Raw genomic sequence first — 21,371 nt, forward strand, 5'->3', positions numbered from 1 at the left:
TCCAACTTTCACTTTTTGTTCTCTCTCCTGCTGCATAGCTCTCTCATTTCACTGTTTTCCTTGTGTTCCCAAACTTATTCCTCACAATACACTCATTCTTACCATCATTCTATATCTCTTCCTCCCCCTCTTGCATCCTTCGCTCACCGTGATTTACCCATTTCTCTATCCCTCTTGTCCTGTGTCCCACTAATTGTGCCCTTCTTTCTCCTTTTCTCTTCCTCCACATCATACTGTTGTCTTTTGATATCTCTAATTACCCCTCTTAGGTTGCCTTCTATCTTGTCATCAAGGGAATACACTTTTTTTTTTTTTTTTTGGAGAAATGGCCTGCTAGGTTACCTTACCCATTAAGCGATGAGAAGAGAAACACCAGAGTCACCTACATGTCCCTCATTTGCTTTGGTGCTCCACACTAACACTGTTGTTATATGACCTATGGACTGGTACATTTAAAAACAATAGATCTCTAACTCACAACAGTTGATGTAGTTTACCCATGGCTTATTTTTGGAATGATATCCACTTATTAGTAATAACCTCCTGTGGGCTGCTGATTCGGGTAGCTGCTCAACCCTGGTCCTCCTGGACTTTAGCTCTGCCTACAACACCAATGATCATACTGTCCTCCAAAACCATCTGGAGGTAGGCATCTCCTGTGTTGCCCTTAAGTGGTTCACCTCCTATTTAACTGTTAGACACTTCTCTATTAGCATAGGTAATTCTGTGTCAGTCCTGGCTCCTACCCACTATGGTATCCCCCAAGGCTCAATTTTAGGTCCCATCCTTTTCTCCCTTTACGTGCTCCCACTGGGTGTAAGCATATACAATCATAAAATTCAGTTCCATTTCGACGTTGACAACACACAACTTCACCTGCTGATTGAACCAAATGACAAAACCAGCCTGAAAACCCTTCATAATTGCTCAGCAAAAATCAAAAGTTCGATGTCTGACAACTGTCTCCAGCTCAGTGACACCAGATCTGAGGTTATCCCCTGAAATGTCCTTGCTGAAGTGTCCTTGAGCAAGACAGTGGATCCCTACCAGCTCCAAGGACACTATGCTGCAGCTGAACCTTCACTCTAACCTCCTGGCGGAAATGACCAAAGAATCTAGCCACCTCACACTGGCGCTCTCTATCCATCACTCCAAACGCTTCTGGGTACTGCAGTTCCTACTGAGCTTTCCATCTCTAAAACTTTTTATCTGTGTGTATCTTTTGCTTTCTTCTTCACCGCCGCCATCTGTCCATCTCTTCCTCTCCTTTCCTGAATTCCCCTGCATTCTCTCCACAAATCTCCACCGAGCTCAAAATCTTTCCTCTGTCTTTTGCATTTTTCTATGTTGTGTTTCATCTATAAAACCATGCCCCAACATGGACAGATGGGCAGTAAGACAGAAAAATGATACAGACTTTGTATCTGTGCTCTATTGTCAGGCAAATACAGACATGGCTAGAAGGAGAGTGCAACTATATACGATGTCAGCCAAATGCATAACTAGATGCAGACAAAATCATTAAGCCTGCCAACTATGCAGACATAAACAGCCAATCAGTCAGCCAACTAAAGAAACAGGCAGCCAGTCGGTCTAACACAGAGACATTGTGTTCTCATTTTGCAGCTAATCAGAGTCGTACTCTAGGACTCCAGTACCCAGTATACCTCTCTCCCCCTTATCAGACCGAACAAGCCAATTTCAGACAAGCACAGCACCAACAATTGCTCCACAGTAACACACAAGCCTGTGTGACTAATACCTGCAGTACAATGCTTGTTGTTTTACCAAAAAAGATACATGATATCTATTCACATTAATTTCATTTTCTGGCAATTTAATGTTGGGTACCACAGAGTCAAATAACAAATGTTACTGGTTATGGCTGCTTCAAGCATTCCACTGGGATATTTAACTTTACAACTTGATGTGGGGTTTACGCTTGTGGTCTTGTGTAGTTTAATGGGATATAAGCATGACACTGGCAATGCAATGGGTATGAGTTCAATTCCCAACAGGGCCACACACGCTGTACATGTGATCATTATACAGTGTTGTAAGCTAAGGAGGTAAGAACCCGTTAAATGACCTATATACTTTTATGCTGTGTTGGGCTTCATTTTAATTACATTGCTGCTGAATAAAAACCTTGTTTCTCCAATGAGTCACATTTTTATGAATTTAGAAAATATTTTTTTTCCCCATGGACACACTGCACATGCAGCTTTGATGTTTCACATCTCCACATGGTTAAGGGATCGATTTGGCATTGATTTTTTGATTAAAGTTGTCAACATTGAACAGTGTATCCTAAATAATGTTAATATTAGGGTCACCTTCCCTAGTACACTAAAGAATAGGTTCAGTGATTTTGGAACTATACCTAATTTGGGTCTTATATACCTGTAGTTTAGAGCTGCAGCTGACATTGGTTCCTGAATCGCCTGTTGGTTCAAATGGTGAACAAACTGACAGCCTTTTGCAGCTAACAAGAGCAAACAAGCTATGTCAAAAATAACTTCAAAAAAGCAATATGTAGGCTCCACGGGAGAGTTGAGACTAAACTGAAAAACTGTAAGTACATAAATTAAAATTTGCACTTATTTCATGGCACAGTTAAAGGAAATCGTGAAACTATTTTTCTCCGCTGCAGGACAGACCGCAGCGGGGTGAAAGTGCATCACTAGTGGCGTGAGCTAGAGTTCGGCAAACAGTCAGGCCAGACTGTAAACAACAGCAGATGGAGTGGGGCAGAATGTGGGAGAAGACTATCTAGTGAGTGAAAATGGTGTGGTGTTACTGCTATCCAGCCTATGAAAATAAAGACGGTCGCCATATCACTTTTGCAGACGTTCAGAAATGAAAAGGAGAGACTGGATATTTGGATTGTGGCCCTTCACCTCGATATAAACACCCCAATTGAGAAACTGAAACAGATGTTTGTGTGCAGTGCACATCTTGATGAAAACGACTATTTGCAACTTTCCCATTTACTCTCAACTCCCCCGTGGAGCCTACAAATTGCTTTTTTGGAGTTATTTTGACATACCCCATTTGCATTGAGTGTTAGCAGCAAGAGGCTAGCAGCGAAAACTTGCTGTTTCAACCGTCAGCTGACTTGGGAGCCAATATGCTCTTCAAGTACAGTACTGAACGAGCAAAACAAATGTAGAAGAAACAAATATGAAATCCTGGTGTTGGAAAGTTTCAAAACTGATGAACTTACCCTTTAAAAGGCCAGCAAGTTAACTTATTTCAGTTATTATTGATTATTGAGGCCATGTTTGAAACTGAATGCTTAGATAGTTAAAAATGTGACCTCATTAAGCAAAAGGGGGAACATAATAGTGAGCTAGTGTTGCAATGTCTAGTCTATGCTAGACTGAGAGACTTATGTGCCTGAAATAATGAGTTCCTGGGCTTACTAAATGAACGGTCCCCTCAATGAAGCAAAAGTAAACTGAGAGAAACTGTATCTGTTGATGGGCATGGAACCAAACTGAGCCACCATGCTAAGCTCTCATACATGAAGGGTATGATGTTCTCTGCATAGCTCCATATCTGTGATTTGCTGGTCAAATGAAAAAGAGCATCCAATAAGGAATAAATGTTTGCCACACGCCCAGACCAACTTCTCAGGGTTTACTCAATATTTATGCATGTAAAAAAAAAAATCCCAGAGTGAATGACGTGTTTTGCATCGCTGCTCCTTCAGGTTCAACTCATGAGCTTATCTCCCTCACAGACCTCTTGACTCCGTCTGCAGGAGTTCAAATTCGGGGCCCAAGTCACAATGTATATCACACGTTCTTTTCTTTGCTCGTCTGAAAACCAGACTTAGCTTTTAGAGGAAGCATGGTGCTTGCACTTCTGTCAGTTTTATTTCTTTTTCACCCTCTCTTGCTGCTCTGTGCGTCTTCCTGATGTAACAGAATCCCTTCTCCCACGGAAAAAAAGTCATTTAAACAGACACTGGGTCAGGCTGAACCATTTCTCACAGGACCCAGGAGGTTATCCAGGTGTTGGAAATTGTGGTCATGATGGTCCATGCATAATTTTTTTTTTTTTTTTTTTTTTATAAAAGACTATCTAGATTAGGAACAGTTATGTCAATAAACACAGCAGAAAAATTTAAATGGCACTGGACAGAAAAAATGAACAGAATGCTTAGAAAAAGACTAAGTTTCAGAAAAAAACGGAAACAAAGGACTATATGCGCTACAATGGTTCTTGACTTTACATTTTTTTCTTTTTTCTTTTTTTTTTTGCCGAAATAACTTCTAGCTAATTAATTACTTTTGCATTCTTTTGCCACATTCAGTTGTACAGTGGAAGGTTAATGTAGGTTTCCATTGTTTGGTTTAATAGCGATGTATGGATTGTGTGCTATCATCTACACCTTGACACACCCAATGAAATCAGAGAATCAGAGAAATAAGTTCACATGCTCCTGCTTTTCCCACTTTGATGAAGGTCCCAACCAATCAAAGCAGATCTGAATAAATGTATATCGCACTATGCTGCAGGAACAGTGGGCAGGATTTTTTTCCTCCATGGTGAAAACATGCAATTATCAAACAGTAAAATCTAAAACCATGACTGCTTAAGAACACATTTTCTTGACTTTTCACCCCTATTTGATGCTCATGCCCACATGAGCGGAGTTGCAGCTCCCCAAAGTCTAAATTAAAAACAAGAGGCAATCAGGCCTTTGACATCGGAGATCTTACGTTTTGGAACAAGTTGGCCTTGGAGCTTAAACTGGTTAAATCATTTTAATCTTTTATATCACTTCTTAAATCTCCCTTTTATAGCCTTTTTGTAATGACCTCTATTAATTGTCCTTAATCTCCTTTTATATACTTTCATGTGGCCGGCTTTGCTTTTATGTCTCCTGCTTTCCTTTCACCTCCTTTTGCTTTTACTATTAATGTTATCTTCTGTAATAAATCAATGCACTCCCTTTTTTAATACTCCACAACCCTGTTTTGAAAGGTGCTATACAAATAAGGGTTAATGAAAGAGCTATATTATTATTACTTTTGGAGGTTTCGACTTCAACCTCAACTTTTGACTTTAAAAAGCAAAAGTAAACATCTTCTTACCTTACTATATATAACGTCTGCAATGTGAAGACCCAATGCCAGCTGCAGTAATGGTGATTCCAACAAAATGATACAACGAATTAACATAACAAAACAACAAAAACTGCATTGCAAATTCAGGGGTGGGATTATGAATTGGTCTCCAGCTTTTTTTTTTTTTTTTTTTTGTGTTTGTGTGTTTATTGTTGTTGTGATGAAGCTATGTTGCAATACACCCCACCCATCTGATACACTCTGGCTAAAACACCAGCAGTTATTCGCAAATTCTTTTTGATGCGGGTCTGCTTACATCACACACTATGAATGCGGGCTATTTGTGAGATTATTAGCATGAACTACCAGACAGAAACCTACAGGGAAGTCGAGACTGGAAGTAATCACACACACAGACACACACAAACACACACCATGGGCACCGGCATCCCAATCATTTGTATCTTAGAATAAGGATGAAATAATGCCTCGTAAACACTGTAATGACTGCTGTGATGATCAACAGTTGCTCTGCCTCTCTTTCTCCATCTCTGTCTCTCGTGGTTGAGGGCCCACGCTGTTCACAAACAACCCGACACTAATTTGGGATAAAAAGAAAATACTGACTTGCAATATTTCGCTGGTTTACCGCAGATTTCCAAAGGACCACACATACAGGCACCCGCCCACACAAAGCAGTGCAGAACCACACACGTTCATTTGATGAAATTAGGTTAGGAAGGAGCCTGTTCTGTGCTTTCCGTCTTTGTGCGAGAAGAGCTCACGGTGTGGAAATTAAGAGCCTGTATGTGCGTACGCATGTGTGTGTGTGTGTGTGTGTGTGTGTACGTGTGCAATTGTGTTGTGTGTGAGAGGCTGACTAATCCCTCCACAGAGCTGAAACGAGTTAAAAACACATCAAAGGGAAGCTTAACCTCTGTGAAACCTCACCGGGTTTTCAAGAACAACAAATGATCATTCTCCTCATTGTTTCCAGGGGGACTCTTTTCACCGCCGCGCCGCTGACTTTTTCCTCAGTCCTGGGAGTTTTTAAAAAGCCTGTGGTTTCATTTTTAATGACTGCGCCGTTTGTGTGTGAGTCTGTGTGTGTGTGTGTGTGTGTGTGTGTATGCATACATGTGTGTTTGCACATAAAAGAGGGGTATTTTTGAGTGTGACATGGCAAATGAGGGAAACCAAGCTAACAAGGACATGCAGTTCTGCTCGCAATCATTAAAATGTACGACAGCATGACTGGCTATACAACAGTTATGTATACACTGAACCAGTTGAAGGGGAATGGGGCGCAAAACAGCTTTGGGAGGGAGACGGGAGTAAGCGGGTGAGGGAGCGGGAGAGACCAGTTGTGGTCTGATACCTGCTTTCCCCAGAATTTCTCATTATCACATAATAGTTTTGTTTCCTGTTAACTTCAGATATTTGCGCATTTCTGTCCCTCATCTTTGCTTGCATGACTGAGCAGGTACTAGTGCTCTTGTTTAGACACTATAGATATACAGAGAGAAGCATGAATTGCTCATAGAGACGCATGGGAAGACAGGACTAGGCAGGAAGTACAGCACACTACCGAAGAGCACCCTCACCCCCCCCCCCCCCCCCCCGTAACCAAACCACATTATTTTTAGACCATCAGCAAACCAAATCTTAACATTTATTTTGTGCTTTTTTTAGCCAGTGATGTTGTCACCAATTTTTGACTGCCTCAGCTATCAACAAACTGTAAAGCGGTAAGAATTCATAATTATGTACCCCTAACAGGCAAGTCTGCAAGGGGATTATGTAATCACAATATTAAGTACAGTAGGGCTCAATATAGAAATGCAATATTAGGTGTGTTGACTGATGACAAAAAATGGGGGGGAAAGTACAACCCACTACAAATGTATCTGTTTTTATTTTTCTATCATTACAGCTTGCAGCGGCTTGACATAACTGGAAAATAAATAAATAGTTATAAAAAAAAGCACGCTACAAAATATGAAAACATGACACAGCGCACACACAATCACATGGGCCTATTCAGCTCAGGAGATGTGGGACATATGTGAACAGCGGCTACACGGCTCAACATCTGAGGACAGAGACTTTTAGCTGTACAGTGAGACACATGCTCAGTGGAGGACACATTCATAAAAAAAATCTTCCGTCAGTTGCTTCCTCTGTCGAGTTCGTTTGTTTAGTTGATTTAAATGGCCGATTCATTTGAATTGACAACATTTTCATCTCCGCAGACACACACACATACATACACACAAAGTCACTTGTTAGTGCTTGGTGCTAGAGCTTGAGATATCCATCATTTGAAAGTCTTTCCTGATGTTATTAGCGATTTAAATACCATTACTAAGAGAGCAGCAACATTTTGGAGATGCAATCATCTGTTTTTTGTTTTTTTGTTTTTTTTTGTTTTTTTTTTTTGACTCTGAAAGTCATCTTTGTGTTTTTTTGTATGAATATAGGAGTTTGAATATATTAAATAGTGGGTGTTTAAGTATGTGGAATAGAATCCATCACAGTTTAGAGGAAGAAATATTCGAAGGTGATTTTTGTCCATTTGAGGAAATTCCAACAGTCGCTGGTTCTGGAGCCACCCCGAGGCAAAAAGCTCCCTGGGACTTGACTTTGACCCGCAGGACATTAACCTCATCCTCGCTGTGCTCCCTGGTGAGGAGCTGGAGGTTGAAAAGGTCATGACAGGTCAAAGTCTTCTGGGGGCTTCATTTGGTTAGATCCCGCCTCTTTCTCCCAGACCAAACGTCTTCCAGCGAGACAGAGACTGAGAGCTCTCCGGCCAGACTCCTCCATCGGGTTTCAGCCAAAGTTGGGGACTCACCTGGCCTCTCCGGACCGCCTCTGCTCAGCTCGGCTTGAGTAAGCACCCGGTCCATGTCCCTCATCGCCCGGTCTGGGCTCAAAGGATCAAGAGGGGGTTGGGCAAAGGGGGTGCAGGAGAGGGGGAGATGGGCAGAGGAGCAATGCGGGTGGGTGGGAGGAGGAGGAAACAGTCGCTCCACTTGTCTACGCACGGACCTCTCCTCCTCTAGCTGCCTACGCAGCCGCTCGTTCTCTCCGCCGAGGGCGCTTAACTGGAGAGAGAGATAGAGAGAGATGGAGAGGAAGATGTGTGGACAAAGAGAAAGACCATATTTTGGAATGAAAACTTCATCGGTGAATAAGAAATATGTGGCGGGGTGTGGGGGGGTGAGAAATATTTGGAGAGAACAAGTGGGGAAATAGTTGTGTCTGAACATCAGACTAATTTAGTTAAATTAGCTGAATTACAAAGTCATTTGAAGTTACCAGTAAATACCCAAAAGTCAACAGCTATCATATTGATGAAATAGCTGACACCCCATTATGTGCTTAACTTATTTTTGTACAGTTGCTTTCATGGCTGTTAAGATACAAATTTACATGGAAAACTGCAAGTGGTGCTGGGAGAGTGCTCTGCTTGTAGTTTGAAATGGGTGCGAGTGGGAGCCATGCAACAGTGTAAATTTCAACATGAAAACAACCAATTTTAGCGATCATTAGAGGTCAATTTGACACAAAATCATCCGTGACACAAAACAAATCGCACATCATCAGAACATGATTGGGTTCCCCGAAACACAATTACAGAGGAGCCAAATTGAGGTTGTTTTATTTGTGACAAGGATATTTGGGGGAAGGTGGGTGGGAGTGCAAGTTTAAAAGTGGTTTTGAATGCAAAAATAAAAGAATTTGCATTTGTAGTGAAGCATAGTAATTATATGCAAAATGTGCCAATCTAAACTGTAATAGGGCAGATAAAAGAGAACACAAGATTTGAAATAACACATTTTTGGCTAAAAATAACAGTAAAATAAGAGAAATAAAAGGATGGACAGACAAAGAGAAGCATCGGTTGTGACAGTCACACTCGTCCAAATCTGTTTTTTTGGTGTGTGCTTGTGTGAGACAGCTGCGGTTAAAAAGTGATGTCACATTGAGATGTCTGGCCATGTGTGTGTATATGTCTGTGTGTGAGTGCGTGTGTGTTAGACACACAAATGGAGATGAGACAGAGCCATTTCCGGATGGTTCCGCTAACATTACCCTTCTACACACATGCACACATGCACACATACAGAGTCAATAAATCCCAACAAATGTCTTACATCTGACGACTAGAAGCAGCAGGGTCTTGAGCTTAACCCTAGAAGAGCCAATGACATGTCTAAGTGTCATAAATGTCCTACTAAACTTTAAAAAAATAAGAATAATAATCTTAAACAGACAAACATCCTAAAACGTGTCTCATTTCATGTTACGCCTGAAGCAATATAATTTTTAAATGAAAAACAGTGAGGTTGACAGTTGTAATTAACTCTATATTCAAGGGGACATATTTAATTTGCCTCATCTTTGGTAGCAGTGGATGCTTTCCTAATTGCAAGGGAGGGGCTGGAATTAAAAATCACAGCTTGTCTCTTCTACGCTCAAACACTGCTGGTGAACTGGTGGGCAAGTGTGAAAAAAAGTGAGTTTGTGTGTGTGTGTGTGTGTGCGCGCGCGCGCGCCTGCTGGAAAGAGAGAAAAAGACAAACTGTAAAAGAGAGATCAACAAAGAGAGGGGAGGACAACTCACCGGTTTTGTCTTCCTAATATTTTACTGCTGGTGAGCTGAAATGTCTGTGTGTGGCTGTGTATATCTAGGTTTCCATGTGAGAACTTTTATGCAAATAATTACATTTATGGAATACGCAAACTGATTAGAAATCAAAATGACTGCAAATATCACAAAAATGTTTTTTTTTAATGCATGTTTGAAGCAGACGTATGCTGAGGAATTATCACGTGTTGAACTAAATAAATAACATTAAATACCAAACAAAATAAGCACAAAGAGTAAAGGGAAAACATTTTATGAAAATTCAAGTCAAAACGTGGCTTTGGATATTCTTAAATATTGTCTATAACCAGGCCTGTGGTGATAGTGAGGTGGGTATACTGTTAAGTGTACTGGTGGATGACTAAGGAGGAACGTAGTATATTATATATTTCTATAGATTTATGGCTGACAGGTGGTTATTGTAAAATGACAGACAGACAGACAAACAGACAGACAGACAGGCAGACAGACAGGCAGGCAGACAGACAGGGCACCTCCATTGCCTCCTGGGTGGAAGTAACTGTCAGCACATTCTTTAAAAGCCTTCAAACTAACTGGCCATTGCGTGAATTTACGTTAAATGTGCGAGTTAACGTTACCTTGTGGTGTCAGCTCTGCTGTGTGTGTAGACGGGATGTCGATGTTGTGTTGGTGGGTACACGAGTTCCATTTTACAATGGAAACTTTGCACAGCATTTTCTTTTTGTGTTTCGTCTCCCTTCCTACATCTTCGAACCATATTTTACAACTTGCCCAGTCAAATCATGTGTTTGTTTCACTGTAATTATCATCCATACACTCCACAGCCTGCTGAATGTAGTTCTACAGAAGAAACGAAACTTCAACGCAGAGGATTTGAATCGAGGATTTTTAGTCATTGAGTTATCTGAGCTCCTTGAGTCATCGTTTCAGGCCTAGCTGACAGCATTACACACAAGACATTACCTGATGTCGAAGAACAACAACTTAATCAATTCTTGGAAGACTCTGGAATGTCTATTAGCTTCAACGCAGCAAATGCAATTGCGCCTAATTCTCATTTCAATTTTTGTGACATTTCAAACAACAGTTTGCGTGAAATTTGCCTGACGGAAACGCCGTTAATGCACATGTGTGTTGTGCAGAGAGTGTTGTAATGTGTGATAATGTGGGTCGGTAAGGGAGCAACAACACTGACCAGCTTGTGGCCGTGAGTGTGGATGAGTAAATGAGACTAATCCAAAGCGCAGAGACAGACCTGATTTACAACCCAGTGCCCTTCACATAGATAAACTAAGACATTCCATTAGGCTTCTGCACTGATATCTGTGTATGTGTGTGTGTGTGTGTGTTTGTGTGTGTGTGTGTGCGTCTAGTGGACATTGAAGGGAAATAGCCTTGTGTAAATGAACTGTCTATTTCCTATCTTTTCCCACTCAGTGCTTGTGTGTGTGGGAGAGAGTGTGTCTGTGTGTGTGTTTAGACTGTCCATGTTGGATCGATGTGTGTAATGATTCACACTAGAGATTAAGAGGTGCTATTACACACCTGACCTGTTAAACAACACCTCTCTCTCTCTCTCTCTCTCTTTCTCTCTGCCTCCCCCCCCCCCCCCCCCTTTTTTTGTCTGCTCTTCCTTTATCTTGTACGCACACGGCTAATGCCATTTACTCTTCCCGAAACAACGCTGCATTAAAACTTCAACAAGTACCAGCTTTAGTTACACCCCGTCAATCAGCAGGCGATTCCACAAACTAACAAAAGTCGGGTGAGCCGTCCCCCAGGCCCTGGAGTTTTGGAGAACTGAGGGCGTTGAGGAGTAGTTTTGATTCTTCCCTCCTTTGGTGATTTGTTGACTCTTGTGAAGTTCAACACAGTAAAAAATGTCAGCTTTTCCGCAGAATATTCCTCTGTGTTTTTTTCCCCACACTGTTTTATCACAGCAGGCCATTTCCCTATGCTGTCATGGAGAGATCAGCAAGGCTGTATTGATATACATCCCTCTCTCACTTTCATGAAAGGGAAATCATTTACCAGTGGAAAGAAACGTCACAGCTTTCTCCCGATAAGATTTGCCCCCCCCCCACCTCCACTCCACCTTCCCCTCACCAGCCCCCCACCTCACCCCCCCACCACCCCGCTGCCGCCTTTCACTTTTATCGTAGGAAGAGGAAATGGATGTATGTGTGTGTGTAAGTGTGTGTGTGTGCGCGCGTGTGTTTGAAGTCGGACGCTTGAAAGCTTCCTCTTCTGTGTGAGCTCAACAGCATGTGGGCCGGTGTGTGGGTGTGTGTTTGTATCTGTCGGGCAAAAGGACTGTCAGGACCTGGTGTGTGTGTGTGTTTGTGTGTATGTGTGTGTGTGTGTGAAGCACTGTTACTTGTTGATTTAGCATTCCGATGGCCTCCAGGTTGCTTCGCAGTCTGGTCTGCATGTCCTCGATTTTGCTGAGGTTAAGAGCCACACAACTTTCCTGCTCCTTCCTGCAACAAACACACAAAAAAAGATAAGAGATTGTCTCTGACATCTATAAATCTTTAGACCTCGGATAGTTTAAGAAAATAGTATACAAAAAAAATAAATAAAATAAAATAAAATAAAAACTTTGACTCCGCTTGCAACTGCTGTTTGAAACTGGTTCATGCATAGTTTAAGATAAATAGCATATGACGTATACAAATGCGCCAACCAGGGTAAACTTTTAAACTCTAGTCTTCTTGTATAATGATATGCATTAGCCTGGCAAAACTGTTTCAATCAAAAGTCCTTAGGAATCTGGGACACAAACAAGTTGGCGTACATCATCATCTTTGTAATAACCATCTTCCTTGTAACTTATTAGAAAACTCAAAGATGGGTGAGTAAATGGGTTCCAGAAATCATTAAATTATATATGAACATGGGTATTAAAAAAAGGGAAAAAAAAAAAAAAAAGTAACTAGGCAACATTAAGAGTACAAGAAGCCATTTAAGATTGTTTAACTGTTTATTAAAACGTTTTGGGAAATGACAAACAAATGTTGGGGTCTGCTATCTGCAGACCCGGGCTGACTGAGGAATGTCTATTAAATTAACGACGGTGGATAATGGTGCTCAGTATGCGCGGAAGAGTTTGCTGCCCCCGCCTTACGCTGTTTCTTTCATGCCCCAGTGAACCTGTCCAGTTAGCATTGGAAAAAAACCCTCTAAATACTTTGATGAACCTAAGAAACCTTGGCCCATTAAAGTACCACTGTACCTCCCCGATGTTAATTTTCTTATAAAAGAGCGAGCTGGGATTTTCTATCTCATCTGGGTAAAAAGCAGTGGATGGAGAGACGGTCCCGTTCTGCTTCACTTGAGAGGACGCACACAAATGCTAATAAATGGCATTATTGTTCCTGTAGACGTGGGTGAGCCCAGACACACACACACACACACACACACACACACACACACATACACACAAAGTTTTGGCCCTATTAGCGACAGCTTAAAACATTTAAGATCCGAGGAGACACTTGAGGGAGATGCTAATATGTGGACTGACATTTTTGTCTGAAAAGTTTATGAGATTCATTAGTAAAACAATGCCCTCTGAGCATCCGAGGATTTGTACCCATCAATGGTTAACCTCACTGAAGAGCCAACAACAGCAAACCAGACAACAGTGACACACAACACCACTACCTAACCACTATAAGGGTCCACAATGCCAGCAAGCTCTACACTGGGATTTTTCTGTTGTTTTTGAGGGTACTGATTATAGGCTTACACAGAGATTCTTGATAGATAGGATTTCCCTATAAATAAAATGATAAGTTGCATCTTTGAGTTTATACCATAACAGAAAATGCAGGCCAAAAATTGATTTTCCAGTGGAAAAAAAAAATTGGGACAATAGTGGTGCAACACAAATTAGCCTATGAGGCAGGGTTAGGATTAATTCAAGTCAGAAAAGTCCCCAAATATATTTCTTCTCCAATCCAGTAATCAAAACAGGAGCAGCTATTTCAAATGATAAACATTATCATGAGAATTTTGTATAAATATTTTGGCCATGCATGATTCAGGAAAAAAACAGCAAAACTGCATATCCATTTTTATCATTATTTAAAAGTTTGTCCCTGTACAAATAATCAAACAGAGCAATAAGGAAATGTATCTTACATCAATTCATTTAATCACTGAAAATATCTTTGTTTCAAAAATATGGATATAAATATAAATGAAGATGTGTTGGGCTGTTGCTAAGAATAATAATGTATTATAGAATAATAATACATTTCCAACAGCTGACGAGACACAATCTCGCTCGCTGCCATTAAACAACTAATTAATTTGGCCCAGCCAATGTAAGCATTTATTTCAAAAAAATATATTTTGAAGAAAACTAATTTCCTGAAAATGACATCCATAAATGGAGCATAATTGCTAGTGACCCTTCCATGTCTTTTAATTTCACACTGTAATAATGATACAAAGAACATGAATGAGGAAACATAGTGAAATTTCCTTTGATCTTTTAAACTATGCCTTTTCAAAGATGAGTTCCCAGAGTTTCCATTGCTACTGTAGAAGGCAGGGAAAACAGGAGCTCTAAACTTTACGCACAAACCAACTACATAAAATCCAAAGTGCCACATCTCCAAAATCTTCACATAATTTAAACTCTGGTTGAGTTACTAATGCGGTCTTCAGCAGATCATGAAACATCACCACTGCTGAGACAACTGTGTAAGATTTATGCGCCCAATGTGCAACGGCGGCGGCTCACTGAGCGCTTGGCACGAAGCCTGTGTAAACATGTGTGTTCTTGTGTTTACACGCAAACATGCATGTGTGTAATTAGCGGCCTAACCCAATCAGCGTGTGTATAATTGCAGTCATTAGTGTCAAAGCCAAGCTGCCATGCTCGCTAAACCAGGCAATAAACTACACGGTTCCTCTCTTCCTCCCGTCTCGCTCTCATCTTTCTTATTTACGGCTCTTGTATTGCCGCGCGTGTCATGCAATGCACTTGTTGGCTCTCTCTGTTCCCACACAATCTCACTCTTATCTCCTCTCAGTCTCTCTATCTCTCCCGCTCCCCTCCATATTTCTGCAGATCCTCTGCTGTGATCACTGTGGGCTGTTAATTGGAAGCACATCATCAGCGGTGCGACTGATGACGCCTGATGCTTTATGAGCGCTCTGACAGATGGGCTGTGTCAGGCAGTCACTGAGACACTGCTGAACTCTGCATCTGCCATCAAGGGCTTTTACATGTGCAGTAACAGTTCAGTATTATTTGGCGTCGCATGCGCGTATATCATTTTGCCATCAACAAATCATCTAATTAATTGGAGGCAGTATAATCACTGCAAACAAACAAAATTATCACAAAAACGACTGGGAGCCTCTACTGTCCTCTTGCCTGCTACAGATTCAGATTTCACAACAACAATGAGATACTGCAGTAGGAACACGGCATGCCACTCATATCGCCTCTAAGTATTTGATACAGATGTAGAGGATTTTTACAGCCTCATACCACATATTAACCATAATATATTGATGGAGCTGTTGATCAATAGCAATGACGCGACAACTGCCTCAGTGATTACTTTGTGCTGAGATTTCTGGCTTTCAGAACTCCGTCTCGTTCTTTCAGTCTGTTCAGTCAGGACGCCTGCGTCAAGTTATAACCATTTATTTTAGTTTGGCGGTCTGTCTCTGCTCATGAAAAACTTGAGAACAAATCTGCGTATGACACACCTTGCCTGAGCTTACAGTCTCCACGGCTGAGGCAAGAGATACACGCCACTGAATAAAAATGACAACAGACAGCGACCCAAATCAGCGAATGAACATATATAGGGGAGGGGGCGTCTATTTCTGCCTCCACAAGGAAAAACTGAAGGCAAAAAAAGTTGTTGGTTGGAGGCAATCATGTTATTGAAGAAAAATCATTGGGATTAAGAAGTTGCTCTTTCCTGTTCAAATTTGGATGGACAACTTGAGAGACCAATGAGAGGACGGTGGATAGGTCTTATGAGCTTCCTCCATTTTTTCACCATAATCTGGGACCTTCTTCCAGGCTTTTTACTGCATACAGAGGAGAAACCCTGGTTATGAGGTTAGTTTAAATGGGCCATGTAGTTGTTCAGTAATGGTTGTGGTCATATCTGATTGGAGGGTGTCTGCCTTAACGCTTGTGATGCTCCATTTTTGGAACAAGGCCTCCTCACCCATTAGAACCAGTGCACTCCCACTCCCTTCCCCTCCACCTGCTGTTATGTTAGCCGTGAAATGATGGAGCACGGATGTTTAGCCACTCACAATACTTTTCCTCTACGAAGGCATTTTGAATGAAGATATATTTCAGTTTTTGCATTTCTATTGGATCTCCGCTCTAGTTAGCGAGATTGTCTCTGGTGTGAAAATGTGATTTTTTTTCTTCCTTTTGTTTGTCAATGGGTGGGAGGTGAGTGCTGAGCCAGAGTTGTGTAGGAGGATATAAGTTCTATCAATGTTGCAATTACCACTCCTCGCCAATAGAAGTCAACTGAAGTCAGCTGAGGCCACGTTGCATAGTTGACAAATGTAAACCCTGTCGAGTGAGGCTCGCTACGATAAAACCAAATGCATGTTTGTGATTGGTTTTTGTGAAAAGTGTGAGTTCTGTCTGTGCAGAAACATTCATGATTGTTTGTTAATTTATATCTAAATATATCAAAAAATCCTATCCTTTCCGTTTTTCTCCTCACCTTTTCATGGGATTTGCTGGTACAATATGAAGCTGTGACACTCAAGCAGCTTTGTAACAGTAAGCCTCGTAATCATCATAAATTTCTTTAATAAAGGCACATCTAATGACAAAACCTTCACAGTGTGTTGATTGCTGTCAGTGATAGTGGCGGTGGGGAGACACCACGTAGATATCCCCTCCGCCACCGGTAATGAGATTTATGCACAGAATGTATATGGCTGCCATGAAAATATCATGACATATCTGTTGCCTTATAGATGTATGAGTTTCATACATATGGCATTTTAGGTGGGTGTGGGAGGGAGGGGGACACAATAATGAAATGAAATAAATTAGGAATCCTCATAATAAAGACGAGGAGAAAGGGAGAAAAAAAGAGAGGAAGACAGAGAATGGATGGGGAGAGGCCATGGAAGAGGCTTTCATTCACTGCTCTTATCTCATTCCATGTTATTATATTCGCTCAATCAAAACCCCTCTTATGCATACATCTATATGAACTGCCTCTGCTCCCTCCCTCTCTCTCTCTCTCTCTCTCTCACTCTCTCCCTCTCTCTCTCCCTCTTTCTCTCTCTCTCTCTCTCTCTCTCTCTTCCTCCCTCTCTCGCAATTATGAGGAAAAGACAAAGAGAAGCGATTCATCTTTCTGTCGCGGCCCCTTAATGATATCATTAAAATGACTGACAGCTTTGAATAGCGCTGGAAACCCACCCCAGTCAAAACAAATCTGATCCGTTTTGGAAACAGAGCCTGGTGGTTCGTTGGAGGAGGCGGGAGGGGCGGAGGGGGTAACGTGGGTGTGTGTATGTGTGTGTAACGGGTGTGGGGGGTGGAGCAAGGGGAGTTGTTAATGAGAGAGACCCTAGGGGGTCATGAAGGGGTGGGGTGGGGGTGGGGGTTACTGCTGCAGGCAGGTGCCCCCAGAAACACCCTCCCACACGCACACACACACACACTTCCATCCCCTCCATCCTACACCCAATCCCATCTGCGGCATATTCTGTTTCATTGCTCTAATGAAGATAATAAATATATCTCCTCTCTATTGATGAACACTATTTGACAGCCATGGGTGAGGCGGTGAGGAGAGGATGGGGTCCTGATTGGAGTGTAATCATTGTTAAAGGCCCAGCGTGAATTAGGTATTCAGTGAGTGAAGACGACACATACACACACACACAGGCACACACAGGTGGCTAGGCCCGCAGGGTGTTTCATTCACAACTTGGCACTCCTGCTGTCATTATCATCATCAGCTTTGTTAGGACTAGATTGTGTGTGAAAGAGCGAAACATGGTAGGTATCCTGCTTTTGTTGGATGACAGTTCTTAACTCAGGAAGTGGGTATGCACACACACACACACACACACACACACACGCGCGCACTTACATTCTCTCCTCTTGCTGAGTGCCCTGGTCTTGGATCTGGGCCTGCAAACAATCATAACATTAAAAATATGTATACATCTGCTTGTGATTGACTTGCTTTTGTGTCTTCCTATTCATAGTTCAAATTTCCCCCTCTCTCTCTGCTCTCGTGTTCACCTTGAAGCATTCCATCTCTCTCTTCCTCTCTGCCACTTCTTTCAGTGTCTTCACCTCCTCCTTCAGTGTGTCATTTGCCTCCTGGAGATGTCTGAGACACACAGAGAGAGAGGGGAAACAGGGTGTTAAACACAGAGATACACACAGAAGCAGAGAGACTCGGAGAGAGAGAGAGAGACACTCATCATGAAGAGAGAGACTCTTGTTAACATGGCATACACAATCATCTGCCAAGCACTTGGCAAAGTGTGGCCGTGTTCCACAATGCCATTTAACTAGAATGGACTTGCTTAGACACTGTCTTACATGTACACATGGACATGCATACAGCTTTGTCCTCGCTGCCTCTTATCACACAGCCTTTTGGCGATTTATTTATTATGAGTATTTCAGTGTTTCGTCATGGCCCAGGACTGTTCCAAACCGTTTCATATGTTTACACTATCAGGACAGATTCAAAGCGAAAGTATTTTTGGAAGACCAAGTGTGACTGGATTGTAAAAGGGGGGGAAAAAAACAAAAAAACAAAAACTCATTTCTATACAGGGTGGGTGAGTGAACGCGGAGGAAACATTCCATCAGATACAATTTCAAGTAGCTCTCATGTTTCAAGTGTATAGCGTACTGTGGAGAAATTCCGTTACCATTACTACAGGTTGCCATGACAAAAAACGAGAGAACAAAATACACACATATACACAGAAAGGAGAGAGAGATAGAGAGAGAGAAAGAGAGAGGGAGAGAGAGAGAGAAAGAGAGGGGCGGGGGGGGCGAGAGGAGACAGGCAGACGCTTATGGTGCTGCTGGGCGGGGCTGAGGGAGGTATGGCACTGCAGGGGGTGGGATGATAGAAGACGGCTAGACCACTTTGATCTCTGAAGAGAGGGAAATGTCACGCCCATGTCTGCGTATATATGTCTGGGTGAGTGTGTGCGTGCGTGTGTGAGAGTGTGTGTGCAATGATGATGACATGGAGAAAGACTATCTATCTGTCAGGTGTGTGCTCGTCAGAGGATCCTGGGTCCTCCTGAATCATTCCAGCACATGCATTTACACACACACACACACGCACACCCACACACACACAGAAGCACATACACTGTGATCACAAGCTCTCTCCTGGTGGGAAAGGTGACCTAGTTTGCAGGTGTAGCGTTTAGCTGAGCTGTTTTTTTTCCATCTTTAGTAATCTTTAGTAAACAAATATGCCGCACAGGGTTGAGACGTGCACTCACGCACGCGCACCGCACGCACACACACACAGGCGCACGCATGCACACACAGTCAACTGCATGTACTACTCACTCTTTCTCCTCAGTAATGATGACCAGCACCTTGTTTTGAGCCTTGATCTGGGCAGCAAGACTCTCATTGGATGTCCTGACACAAGAAAAGAGACAGAAAGACTTTTAAAATCTAAACTGTGGAGTTTAAAGCATTGTCCCTAATTGAGATGCCATATATTCAACCTATTTGCCCAAAATAAATTCTGGTGTGTGCTATGAACACTGGTGGGAGAACATCTCTGTCCACAGGAAGTGCCAGTCCTTTGGTATAAAGCGATTACAGACCAGCGGTGATGCTAAACATGAGCATGCTGTGCACAGTTTAATGAGGACATGTTACATGATCTCTGGCTAGTTCTGGGAAGTTCAAATAGTTTTCCAAAAGTTGTTTTTTTTTGTTTTTTTTTTTGCAGCCATTTGGGGCCACCGACATGCAAAGCTGCCTAGAGCAGCTGTAATAATTGGACAGTAAAATATGGTAAACTAGGTTTTGTTTATGTTTACATTTAATTTCTGCTTTTTCATTTTTTGAAAAAAGTGATTATTGTTATCATTCTCATTTTTTATACAAATAATTAGTCCTTCCTTAACCCCCCCACCTCCCCACCCCCTGCCCACACACACACACACACAGCTAGAAATTTGCCCCCACAGCTTGAAAATTATAAAACACACTGAAAATGTATCATTTGGCCTTGTTTGTTCAGCTTCAAACCCCCCAACCATAACAATACAATAACAATTACTAATGCGAGCACTACCTTCCCCAAATCCTACAGCAAACACTGTTCTTATTTTTCCTAATGAGAACTTCATGAGCTCTTTATGTAAGAAAATGGAATACAAAATGAAATGTTTTTTTTAATTATTATTTTTTTTAAAATATTTTGTGTGTTTATACTTTTGCTCTGTGATCCAGCGGCTGACATTACTCATGACCAGCTGACTCTCGTGGCGAAGGTTTTCGTTGTCAGACCGCATCCCTTCCAGCTCCAACCGGAGCGCGTCCACCTACATTAACAACACACACACCAGAACACAGCATCAGAATCAGAATCAGAATCAGATTCCTTTCCAAGTAGATCAAGTTAAAAAAAAAAAAAAAAAGATAAAAGTTAAAAAGAATAATATATATATATATATAGATATATAGATATAGATAGATAGATAGATAGATAAACAAAAATGACATAGATATAACACAAAATACTGTGTTAGACCTATTTTAGCTAGGAGAACTGGGTCAGTTATCCCACTCAAAAATATGAAAGCTGGTAAATATCGACAATTGTATCTATTTGTGTGTGACACAACATAACTCAAGAGTTCATCACCTGCAAAATGACAAGTTTGCTGTCTTTTTTTCTTGCACAGTACTGTAGTTTCTTGTAGAGTGCTGCCTAGACAATGGTGTTTTTTATAATCTGTCCTTCAAAATATTGAATATGAAACTTTCCACATATGCATAGGTTTTAAGTCTTTCTTCTTCACACACAGACACACACACACACACACACACACACACACACATACACACATGGGATGGGATAAAGGAGGTTGGAATGAAGCTAAGCAAGGCTCAAATAGATGGAGAAGCATATAAGGAGTGAAAATAGGTGTCAAAATAGAGCGAAGTAACACTACAAAAGAAAATAATTAGGTAAATGGAGAGTAATGGGGATGAAAAAGATGTGGCATTTGGACAAGCAGGTCTGAAGAGTAGGATGGGGTATTAAGGAGGTCCAAAAACAGAAAAGGGGAGAGGAGACGCAGGCTGAAGACAGGATTGGAGAGAGAGGAAAACTGTGAGGTGAAAAGAGGGAAGGGATGGCACTGGCTAAACTGCTGACTCCTTCATTCTCCTTATCAGGCAGGACCTTTCCAGCCCCAAACTCTGGGACCCTGACACATTACCCTTATCGCCATGGTAACACCAGATATACTGTACCACCTTTCCACAAAGACCAGGGCAAACATACAGTTAAAAAAAATAAATAACTAAGAAAAAGTTTCAAACATGTGACCCACAATTTAACTGTCCAAATATATCATATGATTAACTCAAAAAATTGTGAAAATATCAACAGCAGTGTAAGATG

The 21,371-nt window shown here is 41.6% G+C and overlaps 1 protein-coding gene across 1 annotated transcript in view; it reads right to left on the reverse strand.

Annotated features, from left to right (window-relative positions):
* Nucleotides 1-7,092: 7,092 nt before the first annotated feature.
* The window catches only part of LOC115379242 (centrosome-associated protein CEP250-like), a 115,240-nt gene continuing 100,961 nt past the window's right edge, over nt 7,093-21,371 (reverse strand). Inside the window, exons 22-27 of the mRNA XM_030079967.1 lie at nt 20,174-20,283; nt 19,292-19,366; nt 17,987-18,077; nt 17,832-17,872; nt 12,092-12,194; nt 7,093-8,185 (exon numbers count right to left, since the gene is read on the reverse strand). Coding sequence (XP_029935827.1) covers nt 7,817-8,185; nt 12,092-12,194; nt 17,832-17,872; nt 17,987-18,077; nt 19,292-19,366; nt 20,174-20,283 — 789 coding nt within the window. The 3' untranslated portion in view covers nt 7,093-7,816. The remainder of the gene's footprint in view (nt 8,186-12,091; nt 12,195-17,831; nt 17,873-17,986; nt 18,078-19,291; nt 19,367-20,173; nt 20,284-21,371) is intronic.

The sequence above is a fragment of the Myripristis murdjan genome, chromosome 20, assembly GCF_902150065.1.
Source record: "Myripristis murdjan chromosome 20, fMyrMur1.1, whole genome shotgun sequence".
Classification (NCBI taxonomy): Eukaryota; Metazoa; Chordata; class Actinopteri; order Holocentriformes; family Holocentridae; genus Myripristis; species Myripristis murdjan.